General features: G+C 41.4%; 1 protein-coding gene across 8 annotated transcripts; it reads left to right on the top strand.

The window, feature by feature from the left end:
• The first annotated feature begins 644 nt into the window (after positions 1-644).
• Positions 645-12,513, top strand: LOC110988061 (alpha-galactosidase MYORG-like). Of its 8 annotated transcripts, none has more exons than XM_087137458.1 (3): positions 645-666; positions 4,673-4,777; positions 7,332-12,513. In XM_087137458.1, the coding sequence occupies exons 2-3, from the start codon at positions 4,714-4,716 to the stop codon at positions 9,467-9,469; spliced, it is 2,202 nt and encodes a 733-aa protein (XP_086993584.1). In that variant the 5' UTR covers positions 645-666; positions 4,673-4,713; the 3' UTR covers positions 9,470-12,513. The 8 variants fall into 8 exon arrangements, with proteins under 8 accessions (XP_086993584.1, XP_086993581.1, XP_086993576.1 ...); XM_087137455.1 differs by lacking the exon at positions 645-666 and adding an exon at positions 2,496-2,642; XM_087137450.1 differs by lacking the exon at positions 645-666 and adding an exon at positions 2,683-3,001.
• Positions 12,514-13,103: the final 590 nt, after the last annotated feature.

Below are 13,103 nucleotides of genomic sequence, written 5' to 3'. Positions count from 1 at the left end.
TGTGATTTCGATTCTGCGGACGACTCGACAAGGCACAACAGTAAGTCCGTAAGTCACCATACTTCAAGTCGCACACTTAATACTTTGACCAGATTTGTTCTTAAATATACCAATTTTTTACAGATTTATTTTCAGTAGATCAAAGTTTGACTAAAATCCTACAATGAATAATATAAAGAACAATACGTGTATTATAAAGATCATCGGATGTCACCGAAGCGACAGGACAAAGTGTCATCTGCAAACAGTGGGATCGGCTTCAGAAAACTACGTCACCATAATTCGCGAACGTACGTTGCAAACGTCATTTTATGGGGGGTATTGGTATAAAATAATGCCTTCTTCTGAAAAATCTGCCAGTTAACGTGTGTTGAATTTTGCATAAATTATTTTGGTTTAGTGATGCAGTTTGAAGGGGAAAAACACTTTTATTCGCAATAGCTTGACTTCCCATAACTTCCTCTTTTTCATTCTCCTAGATTTTTTTTCATTTTAATTTGAAGTTGAATTTGAATAAATTAAATTTTCATAATTAGCTTTAATATAAGTTATTTGTCCGGATATTATGACAAAACTTCTCTTTCTACGTGTATTTCTGAAACAAGTCACAAAACACAGTGCCACCGAATCCGCGGCCATCGTCGCCAACGGGAACCTCAAAATAAGGTGAGCAGTACTTTTTCAGGATCCGTATTTTTATAACGACCTCAACATTTGGTGAGTGTTGATCGAAGTCGTCATTAATAGTGCCTGTATCGGATGTCCAGCATCGATCGTGAACGAACAGCGATCATTTAGCCATTTTCTAGACAATTTCAAACGATTCATTTTTGTATTTAGTCTGTAAAGTAAAGCTTTATGTTCTGTTGACATTTTCCCCAATTCTCCCAGGAAAAGCTTTTAATTCGCACTTAGCTGCAAAAAGAGAAACGTCAAAGTGACGATCAAACCGTCGACAGCAAATTAACGTCAGTGCATAATTTCGTTGAAGAGTTCCACGACGAGAAAGATGGATGCGCGAAAATTGGTATGCACCAATTTAGGGCACTCCACTATACATGTACAGGTAGTCCGCAAAGTGAAATATTTCGGTCCAGAGGTGGTGTAACTAAGGACAAGGTGTGTAAATAGTAGCAATTTCAACGAGGTCCCGTAGGAAGATTTGTGTAATATTTAAATATCAATAATTTGAAAAATGGCTGTAATAGGCCTTACTAGCACTAGACTAGGGGCATCATAGTACGCAAACATGTGGCGAACTCTAGTAGCTCCCCGAATAAGAAAAACGCAGAAACGTTAGATTTGCGTTTACTATCAAAAAAATCGGGATAGTCATAATCTTATCTGATTCAGGCCCCTGATAGAGCTGGTCTTCAAGAAACTGAATATTACTGAATGAAAGGTTATTAGCCCGAGCCTGAAGCCCCGCGGCTGAGACTCTACACCCTCGGCCCCGGGGCCCCCCGTCGATACACATAACCTCAGTGTCAGCGTTGATGTGCAGGTGGCGCCAAAAGTGGACATCACGTTTTCTTTCAGAATAACCAAAGGGCATATTAAACATTTTTACAGTTCCACTTTTCAATTTTTTCTTTTTGTTTAGTTCAGTTTCTTTTCGTCAATAAGGAAAGCTGACTGGATGTATTAGCTTCTGCTTTTCCGCCTGAAATTTCACTGGACGGACGAAAAGTGGACATTAACTGCGCTTTTTTACCGAGAACTCATAAAAGCAGATCGAAGGTTTTCGAGTTTCTATTTCCAAGTTTCGGCAGAGATTCATTGCCCTCGGGAAGTTATCCTCTATTGATAGTCGAAAAGCTTGCATAACTTAAAAAGTTTCCTTAAAAAATAACGTTTCTTGTACCTTTCTGCTTCTCTGAAATGGGAAAACATCTAGATGACCACTTTTCGGTTGCCTGAGTATATAGTAATGATCGTTTTTTCAGTGAAAAGCAGAAGAGTATAATAAGCCTACACGTTTCATTTCTATCTGCCATTTCGGTGATAGAAAAACGTACACTGCAAATTCAGCTAAAACGTCAGCCCGCTTTTCTTGCAAAGACAGAAAGAAGCTGACAAATAGAAGTTTCGGAATTTTTGTCAGACGGCTGCAGGATGTGCACACCCGTAAAAACCACAGCGAGAGAGTGTGCTGAAACTCCAACAGATGCTCACAATGAAATCTAGGAAAAGAATTTACAATATATATATATATATACACATATAATCATCCTCCTACTTTTCAAGTCACTGGCGTTGTGTGCACCCGCAGCCACCCCTGAATGAAGTGGGACCTTGTACCCTGTGCCGTTTCACGCTCGGCATATGGATGACTCTTCAAAAAATCCCCCCCCCCTCACATGTGATGGAAATCTCCGCCCGTAGTTGACACAGAAACAAGTTGATTCCATTCATTTGTGCCTGAGCAAAGTTGCAAATCATTTTTACAATGCAATGTAAGCATGGTCTAAAACCTTCTGAAAAAAGTCAGATTTTTGTGTCATACAAAAAAATTTAATGTTCACAGTGTGGTACATGTACATGTATTTTCAAAATTTTATATCATTGTGTTAATTCAAGGTGTTTTCGCTGGTACTCTTCCTCTTGAAGGCTGCGTCTACTGTGGCTACGTCGCGTCCGAGGTACTAGGTGGGGATGGGAAATTCACATAATGAAGCAACGTGAGGAGAGAACAAGGGGGGGGTATTAGATAACAATAGTCTAGAGTGTGTATAGCGATTGGACATGTTGGGGGTACCCCTCGGTCTCATTTCTTGCTGGATATAGAAATTCATGCTGACATAGACGTAGCCTTAGTTGTACATGTGTATACGGGAAAAACGAAACTGGCTGCGCCAGCAATAAATTACACTACAGTGTTCGTAATCCGCCGCGGGTACACGCATACGTATAAATGTACATTAATAGGTCACGTCTATGGCGGAGTATACGTACATGTACGTAGGGCCCTGATTACGGGTCGTTGTAGGCCGTACTATTGGTAAGTCTTGGAAGCTAACCTCATCACCCCGATACTTCACTTATATTACAATGTCTGAAATGTCTGAGAAAAGGCTGAAAAGATGAAACACAAACAGATTTGAACAAAATTGTGGACTCATCGATAGGCCTATCAAACCGGAAGTCTTGGACCGTGAGTGATCAGCTGAGCTGACATGGCTGATCACATGGATCAGGTGATTAGGTACTGATGATTGATCCACAGAGGTAGAAACAGGAAGCAGGGTCTTTGTTATATCCCACCTTTTTGTCCACCGCTCCATCTTTGTCCAGTTCATTGCCAAAATTGGGCATAGGCCTATGCCCGATTCAGTTGGGAAAGAGTTCATGTACGGACGCCACTTCACACCCTGTACACAAACCCTGTGGGACAGGTGTTTTCTAAGTAGGCATAACGACTTGATTTTTGCGGGACATGCTTTGCTTTCTGACGTGACGGCTGATAATTATAAGTCACTGTCAGGAATAATTACTAGCATCCGTAGAACTCTTCCCTTGGCATGCTTGGGTTAAATCCAGGAGGGAAAAAGTTCCTGTTGTGCTTGCACAGATGCCACTTGACACCCTGTCCTGTCTGTGCACAAAGCAGGTAGTAGGCCTAGTAATAGTATGAGACCGGTCCAGGCGTAAGTAAACAACTTTTCCCTCCTACATTGAACTTTCCTCTACATATATTTGCTTTTTGATAGCTCATGGGGCACAATGTAGAGAAAGTTACTGGCGTCTGTATATGGAACTCTTCCCTCTAGGAGAATTGTTACCTGGTTTAAATGATTTTTACATCAAGAAATGTTAACATGTTTTTGTTGTGGTTGTCATGCCATGGGGCTCCATGGTTAGGGCACGAAAGAATAATTTCACGGAAAGAGTTTATATGGTTGCCGCTTGACACTTTGTGTACATGTATGCACAAACCCGATCATGCCAATGAGACTGGTCAGAAAATTTTAAGTGTTTTCTAAGTAACCACTTAGTTTTTTCCTTCCTAAATTGAACTTTTCTGGACATGTTTTGCTTCCGGACGGCTAGTAAGTTACTGCAGGGAATAATTACTGGCGTCCATATACTGTATGGAACTCTTCCCAATTTATCCATGGTTGGGGCATGTGTTGTTTATCCCATGGTTGGGATGACCATATTTTCCTTCTTCCATGGGGTGACTAAATTAAGTTCCTTAGACGTTGGGGTCGTGAGAAAAGTTGGGATGTAACAATTAGCATCATCATGGTCATATCGCATAAATGAAATAATTAACGATATCTTAGAATTGTTTTTTTAATTAAAAATCTTTACCATGAGGCCTGAGGCTTGATTGGAAAATGTTACCAAAATGTGATCCATGTAGACAGGAGCAGAGTAAGCTGTAACAGCATGGAGACATTTGGTCATGAAGAGATCATGTTCGTGCTGTGATGTGGATTGGTTGTGAAATGACTAAATTAACATATTGGGACTGAGTCATTCTTAGAATGCAATAAAGACCTGTCATATCACATGATATGTATAAGAACTGGGAAGCCAACCAGTCTGTTATTCAACTACAAAGGTTGGTCATATGTATGCTGTGATTCTCAAGTGTAACGAGGGCGGCTCCTGTTACTCATCAATGACTCATATTCTGAGATACTGCCTTTTTGCTTGTTACATGTAGCTGTACATGTGAAGTACATGTATCCAACATAGGGCCTCATCATGGATGATGACGATAAACTCATTGAACTGGATAAATACCGGGGAGCTCATGAAAACAGCACTGGTAAGAAGGTCAACCGATATAGTTTTAGTGTTACTGATGTGACTGCTGCATGCTTTATTACCACCCTTTTCAACATCATCATCAATTTCAGTTCTGCCATTGCTTTCACCGTCATAGATCTGCACTGTCATCTCTGGAAATCCTAGATCCCGAGTCTGTGTGTCACAGTCTTTGTCATTGTAGCAGTGATTGCATTACACTCTCAGAAGTAACCCCCTCTGTTGTTTTACCTTTCTCTTGCATGTATTGTAGTCCCGATTGTGGCCTTTGTTTCTCCCTGTGTGCATTTAAGTACCCCATCACAAGCCAAGGAATGACGGGCTAATGGGGAAAATGTCAGATTGGTACAAGGGGCACACGTGAAGACTACACTTCAGCAGTAATTGATTGTTACCCTACATGTGTACATGTTTTATGTACATTGTGCTTTACAACCGGAGGAATGTTGTTCCTAAGTAAAACATATGCCATCTTGTTTCGTACCTGGAGTGGCTTCTACCAGCCCCGCTGCTGCTGATGCCCACTGCTGCCGCTGCAGCGATTGCTGTCCCAACTGATGCCACTACAGCATGTTGATTAATAGCACCCTTTGTTTGAAACTGTAGTGCATTCATGTTCTGTAGTGACATACGTTGCATGCTGTATTTTCATTATACATGTACATGGTTCCATCGACAGATACCGGTAGGTGCTTAAAAATTGAGGGTTGGTTAATTTTGGAGCAATGTTGAAAGCAAAAGCAAAGTGCTGGGGTAAATTTCTTGAAGCGCAGCAGTTTCAGTTTCTTTATGACACTTGCTACTTAAACTTTGAGTGAACTGTGAACCAGAATCTGTTTTATTCAAGAGTAATATGCCCAATGTTTGAGATCCATTGTGCACAGTTCCCAGCAAATCTGTGCTTGTCCATCTCAAATCATAAACTCGCAAAGCAAGTCTCAAGCTATTCAACTCAAATGTGACAAAGGCCACCTCCTGACTCTTGACTGACTCTTATGTCTGGCATTGTGACTGAACGTCAGTTGACAATTATTGACTGCTGTGATGTGAGACAGGATGTAGCACCCGAGGGACTTGATAGCACCAAAGGTGAAGCTGAAGGGAACTGTGCATCATGGAGAGTATCAAAACGTCATGTCCCACATCATAGCAGTCAGTAATTGTTCTGTTATACCTCTGTCTTGAATTCTTAGTTTTCTGACCTTGCTACCCTGTTTTCAAATGCCATGTAAAGGAAGCAGAAGTTTTCTTTGGCTTTATGAACACTTTACACCCGTTTGTGCCCTTGATTTTTCAAAGTCCATCAGAAAGTTTAAAGATTGTTTGGATGTACATTGTAGCAAGGTAAAGCACAGCCATTGTTATCTTTGACTGTGCTTCATGTGCCTAGAAGTTCAAGTAAAGAGAACGTGTACACATACTGTACATGTACTACCGGTTGACTTGAGAAAAATCTATAAGTTGGTACCCAACATGCTTTGTTTTGGATAAGGGCCTCTGTAGTTCATTCTATGGTTTCATTTTAGATTGACCCTTATTTTTGGCTCCCACTGAAGAAAAAACTTTTTTTTTATGTCACTGATCCTCTCTGGAACTGGCCATCAAGAAAAGAACGATAATCTTAAGAATTTCCAGCAAAAATTGAGTGATGTTTCCCTTCTGTTTTCCCTGTCCAACCAACCGACCAACCTTCCCTCAAAGTAAAAAACAAAGAGAACCATAGAATTAACTCTAGATGCTGTAATACACCTGTACACTGTTTATTAGTACTGTTGCATGGGCTATGTTGCACTTGTGAAGCAATTGTTATGAAAATGATACTGGTACTGGAATTCATTACCAAGGCTTGTCATTACAGTGCTACTTAACTATTACACTTGCACAACTTGCACAGCTGCCAACCACTTACATACATGTACATGCAAGCTAAATACCTCCTTCACACCACAGAATTTGGGAAAAATGTGGACAAATTCCAGTTGATTGGCTCTTGTGGAAGTCTCTGGTGAGGCTCCACTGTGCAGCAGTCGCATTGTTTGCTATGCTTTAGCTCAGAGAGAAAATGCAAAGGAAGATGGCTAAATTTAGGAAAGTGGAATTGGACTACAAATACGGTACCACATGCCAGTTCTTTGGAGTTCAGTTTATACTTCTGATCTGATCAAAACTAGCACGTCTTCACCCAAATACACCTTTGCTTTTGCACAATCATGATTCCCCCTTTCCTCTACATGTATACACTAACATGTCGTTCATTATCAGCCATTTTCACTCACAGTTGCTTCCTGACTTCTTTATTTCTTGCAGATATCAATATATTTGGATGCAAAACACTTACCCATGCTTTCTGCGTCCCATGCCAACAAAGTAACTACATGTAGTAGCTGACCACATTGCTAACAGTTAGTTTTTGCCGTGGATACTTGAAAACAGAGGTGTCAGCCTCAATTTAACTTTGCTTTAATGACACTCACCTCCACCATCCGCCATTATGTTGCGAGTCCAGGAGAACTTTGAACCTAACATTAATGTTCGCACTTCCCTGTTGGTGACAGAGAATGCGTCAGCATCCACGCCTTCCACTTCCCAAGTCGTCGTCGACACAGAGGGGAATGGGTCCATCTCTCTGGAAGTGCCTCAGATTGACCACAGTGACATCAAGAAGCGAACGAGCAGCACTGTGGATCCAGACAAAGTGGACATTGCCAAGCCCATACGAATCTTGAAGAGGCCTCGTGAGATCAAACTCAAGATCACTGTTGTCTTGCTTTTCTGCCTCATCATTGCATCCACCACTTGCATCCTGGTTTTCTACGTGGAAGAGCCGTTGCATTACAAAGTCGGAGATGCCGTCTTCTATGCAGTCTCCCGGGAGTTTGACGTGCACTTTAATGGGGCCAACATCACCAGGGGCCTCATTGGAAGGAATCTGCCAGACATGTTGCCATCATCTTGTGACCCTTTTGACTCAAGGAACTTATGTTTGGAATACACAGACATTGCAAAACTGTTGATTCACTGGGAGCAACTGTCGGGGGTGGACTGCTACAACTTGACCTGGGAGGCATTTTCTCACGACCTGGTCCATCGAGACTGCTACAGCTTTGAAAATATCCACTGGTATGGAGGGAGTGTGTCAGCCAATCAGCAGTGGCCATTGGAGAAGATGAACCTATCACGTGCGCCATTTGTGTCAGGCCACAAAGCCAGCAGTTTTGGACCAGTTGTGGAGCGTTTCTGGATTGCCTCACATGGGGTTGGGATAATGGTTAATGATGAGTCACCACTGTTTGTCAGCATCAATGAAGATGGTCAGAAATTGTGTTTTGAAAGCACATATCACGACTCACCCTTTCCTAACCCCAACGAGGAGCTTCCCAAACTTCAGTACACCTTGTGTGCTGCTGTTGACATGCCATCAGTCCACCAAAAGATGACCAACAAGTTCAGTAAGAAGCCTCACGCTTTGCCCCACCAGGCTTTGTCAAAGAGCCCCATGTGGTCTGTGCCTGCATGCTACAGGGAGAATGCTTTTAACGAGACAATGCTTCTAGAGTTTGCTACTGCTATTTACAACAGCAGTTTGGGGGCAAAGTCTTTAGAGATCCCTTGTGATTATATGACCAGCGAAGGTGATCTAGCATTCGATGCAATGAGATTCCCTAGTATAGCAACTACTCTGGCACAGATCCAGGAGTTTGGCTTGGACGTAGGTGCTAGAGTTACACTGTTCATGAGCACCAACTCCGAGGCCTTTCTAGAAGGTCTCCAGCATCAATATTTAGTTGAGGACCCCAGATCACAAGTCCCTGGACTCACTAAATGGAAAGAGGGCGTGGCGGGACTTCTAGATGTCACCAGCACTAATGCCACCGCTTGGTTCCGGAGTCGACTGAAGAGTCTTCAGAGCATGTCTGGGGTTGGTTTCTTTACATTTGACTACGGTCAAGTGAGCTACCTTCCAGTTGAATTCCAAACGGTGGAAGATCTTCGGAACCCGTGTACTTTCACAGAGCGATACGTTGAACTTGCAAATGAGACTAACAGCCCTGTCATCGTGCGTTCTGCTTTCCAGTCCCAAGACATTCCGGTCATAATGCAAACCATTCCAAAGACGTCAGTATGGGGTTATGAAAACGGGTTGAAATCTGTCATTCCAACAGCATTAACACTGAGCATTCTCGGGTATCCATTCATTATGCCGGATCTTGAGGTAAGGGGGCTGCATTATGACCCATCGTGTTCCAGAGAGTGTCTCCCTAGTAAAGAGTTCCTACTCCGATGGCTTGGCATTATTTCGTTCCTCCCTGCCATGAAAATTAATATCCCCATCTGGGAGTATGACCAGGAGACTGTCAGCACCACAGACAAGTTCATTAAGTTCCACCAGGAGACCATCGCTCCTTTGGTGCTTCAGGTTGCCATGGAAGCTGGCAACACAACAGCTGCAGTTATTCGGCCGCTGTGGTGGATAGCATCCACGGACCCTGTTGCCCAAAGCATAGACTCAGAGTTCTTGATAGGTAACGACATGCTAGTAGCACCTGTGTTAGACCCTGGTCTCCTGAAGCGGCAGGTCTATTTGCCAGAAGGCAAGTGGGCAGATCAGCTTCATGGGACAACGCTTGACGGTGGTGCATGGGTAGAGGTTGATGCCTTACTAGATCAGGTGCCCTATTTTACCAGGGCCTGAAGCAGAATATGATCAAGCCCTGAGTCCATTGTTTTCTGCAAGGCAAGTCACTGACTTACAATGTATAAGTTCTGTTTAGTTAATGGTTAGATTTGTGTAAAAAAATGAAGAGATTTTTGAGAATATTGCCTTGTGGGCTAATATTAATGGATATTTGAGAAAAGATGGCTCACTAATGCTTGAGTCATGATTTAAGTCATTGCATTAGTTAGTGGCTCATCAACCACTGAATTCTCATATTTCAAATGAATTTTGAAATGAATGATTTGACAGTGACTTGCCGAGTCCATTTAGAAACCCATCTCAATATATAGAAATGGTGCATGGATTTGTATAAAGAACATGGCCAATTTAATCTTAGGGTGCGTTTGATTAGCGTCCAAGAGTTGAATTTGCTTGAATTTTGTCCTCATTGTCTTGCTTGTTTGAGACAGTACACATGACCATCCCAGGTCAGGATTGCCCTGTGTAAGCTAATTGAATATGCCCATGATGGGATACTTAATATGGAAAATGTGCACTGCCAGTAGACGTACATGTACATACCAGCACAGCCAAGACCATCACAAAACCCTGCAAGTCCATAACAAGTCATCCAGTATGAAGCTAAGTCACAAGCTACATCTACATGTCTTCAGTTGAACTGTGACAATTGTCATTGTACACCTTATTCGTATACTGGTAACTTGTCTTGTGAAAGGATTTGTGACTGGACTTTTAAACAGGCTTGTGATGGACCCAGCTACAACACACGATGGAGTACATGTACTGGTGTTTAAATAGTAGTTGGAATGTCTGTTATCTTTTACTCAGTCTACTTTTTTGCTTTTTGTCCTTGGTTTTGTTAACTTTTGTTCGTGGTTGGGGGAGGTGGATGTGCAGGCCAATTCAGTAAAAATCACCAGAAAGGTGATTCAGGCTAGGATAAGCTTAACATGCCACTCTCCTTAACCAACATGAAAGGCCACATGTGTATGTTACTGAACTTATTGAAGCAATGTGAAATTCTATGTCAGGAGTTACTGTGGCATTCTGTAGTGGCCACTGAGGGATTTCAGAGCTAGATACCAAAATTTTGTGAGAAACCATGTTCAGATTCTGGTAGAATCTGTGGCTGCCATTCTATATTAAGTTGAAATAAATTCATGCTGTTTGCACATGCAACAATAGTATTTCAAAACATGGCACTGGACGCTTCCACAAGTACCCTATTGAGACCTGTGTACTGAGTCTTAGGTTCTTGCTGGAGTCCATGTCAAATACAGACCGATTCAGTTACTCACATTATACATGTAGAAGCCATTACTTTAGTGGCCCTATTCCTTGAATACCGGTACATGTTAACCCTAACAGTCCCAAATCCTCCGATTTCAGTATGATTTTACATACACCCTAGGGAATTAAGGTTCTGTTTCGAACCAAATATTAAAGAGTTGCCAAAAGTTGGTGAAATATTTGGTGTGCACAAGATGTACAGTGAAACATGCTACCAGACACCTGTTCAAGTATTTGAGACTTGTGTGCCCAGTCTTTTGTTCTGTCTGGGAAGCCATATATACATTGATGCAATGACTAGCATGAAACACCATTACTTTGATGGTCCCACGCCTTGAAAGCAAGTACACGTACCTCTTGACCAGGTGGGTATTGTAACTTGCCAATTGTGCCAACGCCACAGGTTTGAGGACCATGGCATACATGCGCGATCTTGGTGCCACTCCAGAAATGGTGTCTCCTGAGATTAAGGCTAGTCATGTGTGGGGTAACGAATGACAGCTACATATTTGCAAGTGTAGAAATTTCTTTCTACAGTATTCAACGTACATTGAATACTTTGCTTTAAATACTTCATGTCGTACGTTGTGAAGTTGTACAGTAAGAAAGGGTAGCGCTTCCAATACTGTTGTCAACCATAACGCTGCTGTGACATGTGTACATGTACTATGATAGGTGAATTACTGTGTTCGTTTGTCAACAATATCTTGAAGTTGTTGTTTCAAACCAGTGAACTGTTGATGTGCAAACCAAATTTCTATTGATACAATATATGTATGTATATTTTTTAAAAAATCAATTTTATGAATATTCTATTCCATTCATTAGTTCAGAATAAGCGTATTGGATGTTATTGTACTCGTAGCCCTCTTGAACCAAGATGTTTGTTTACCTTGTTTACATATGCCATGTTCATATACATGTATGTAAACAGCTGTTTACAATGTACATAGAAGTTCTCACAGTTCTGTTTCAAAATGGTTGCAAGTGATGAACAGTGTTGGCTCTAGGGTTGAGCTTTGGAATTAAATGCAAGATTTCTCTGTTACCTTGGTGATGAAATCACAGACTACGAGTACGGTACCTGGTTGAGCTTGCGACCTATAGACGAATAACGTAATGACGTCATGCCTCATTTGCATGCTCGCTTCCCTATGGCAGTGAGGTGTGATGTGATCCATCGAGCCCCCATAGGAAAGTGCACTGGACAAAGTGTGATGTCATTATGTTGTACATGCAGGTCCTTTGCATTATGATGGATGTGCTAAAAAGGATAAATGTGTTAATCTAGTAACAGGTGCATACTTTGTTGTGAATATTGTGGATAAATTGCTTTGACTTAACACCTGTAGCATACATGTAACACCAGTGTGTGTGCTAATTAATCTTTTGTACAAAGCACTTTCAAGTGTTCTACATGTATCTAGAAACTGTCCAGAAGAAGAATGTACAGAAATGATAATATTTGTTTTTATGCAAGAAATCGTGTCACAATTTTAAAAACTATCAGCATTTAGGGTATCTTACATTTGTTTTCTAAATTTTCCACGTCTGTATTTGAAATTTCAATCCACCGCTTAATTGTAAAAGGAAACTTTAAAGTCAGCATAGAATAATTAATTGAATTGTTTTCCCACTGTTCTAAATTGTTACTGACCCACTGCTGGTATAGTGAGAAGCCGTTTCAGGTTTCGTCCCAAAGAAACTTGAACACAAGAATGGTATGCTTGAAATAAATACAGAAACAATAAAGAAAAAAAATACAGAAAGTGCTTGTCTTTTCAAATTGTCATCCCAGGCGTACAGCTTCCTTCGGATCAGTTTCCCCGTTTTCCCTTGTTTCCCCCTTCTCATATATGACCTGTTACAACAAAATAAGAATAAAGTTGCACTCTGCTGTTACCCAGTTACAATGGAGTAATAAACATCAAAGGGATGGTCTATTTGTGTGTGGGGGGTGTAATCTTTGGAACTTGTGAAACTTGTTTCATCTAATTCAAAAACGTTTTAGTGCAACCTGAAATTTAAGAAAGTAAATTTGAACTGGTCTTTTTTGTGTCTGGTCAGAAATGTTGAAAAAATGTCAGACAATGAAGTAAAGTCTCACTCTCTCTAGCTTTGTTGCTGAAGGGGTTTACTTCTATCCAGCGTGCTATGTACTGATGGAAAGCTTCCTGCAGAATTAGAAAATACCGAAATTTCATGTTTCCAATGTGTTGGCTTTGAGCAGGTCACATGACATTACATTTATATCATTAGCAGCACCACAGTGTGGCCAGGTTATCAGGCGTAGAGGTCACTCTTCATCAGATGCCACTATCAGAGATGGATTTGTGCCAGGTTGCTTGCTTGTACCTGT

The sequence above is a fragment of the Acanthaster planci genome, linkage group LG05 (genome assembly GCF_054643075.1).
Source record: "Acanthaster planci isolate LZ-2023a linkage group LG05, COTS_SCS, whole genome shotgun sequence".
Lineage (NCBI taxonomy): Eukaryota > Metazoa > Echinodermata > Asteroidea > Valvatida > Acanthasteridae > Acanthaster > Acanthaster planci.
This window is presented reverse-complemented; position numbering and strand designations above follow the sequence as displayed.

Bases quoted from the DNA above. Each gene is read 5' to 3' on its own strand.
- LOC110988061 (XM_087137458.1), top strand. From the start codon at position 4,714: ATGGATGATGACGATAAACTCATTGAACTGGATAAATACCGGGGAGCT. The intron at 4,778-7,331 runs GTAAGAAGGTCA...TGTTGGTGACAG, and splicing joins AGCTCATGAAAACAGCACTG to AGAATGCGTCAGCATCCACG.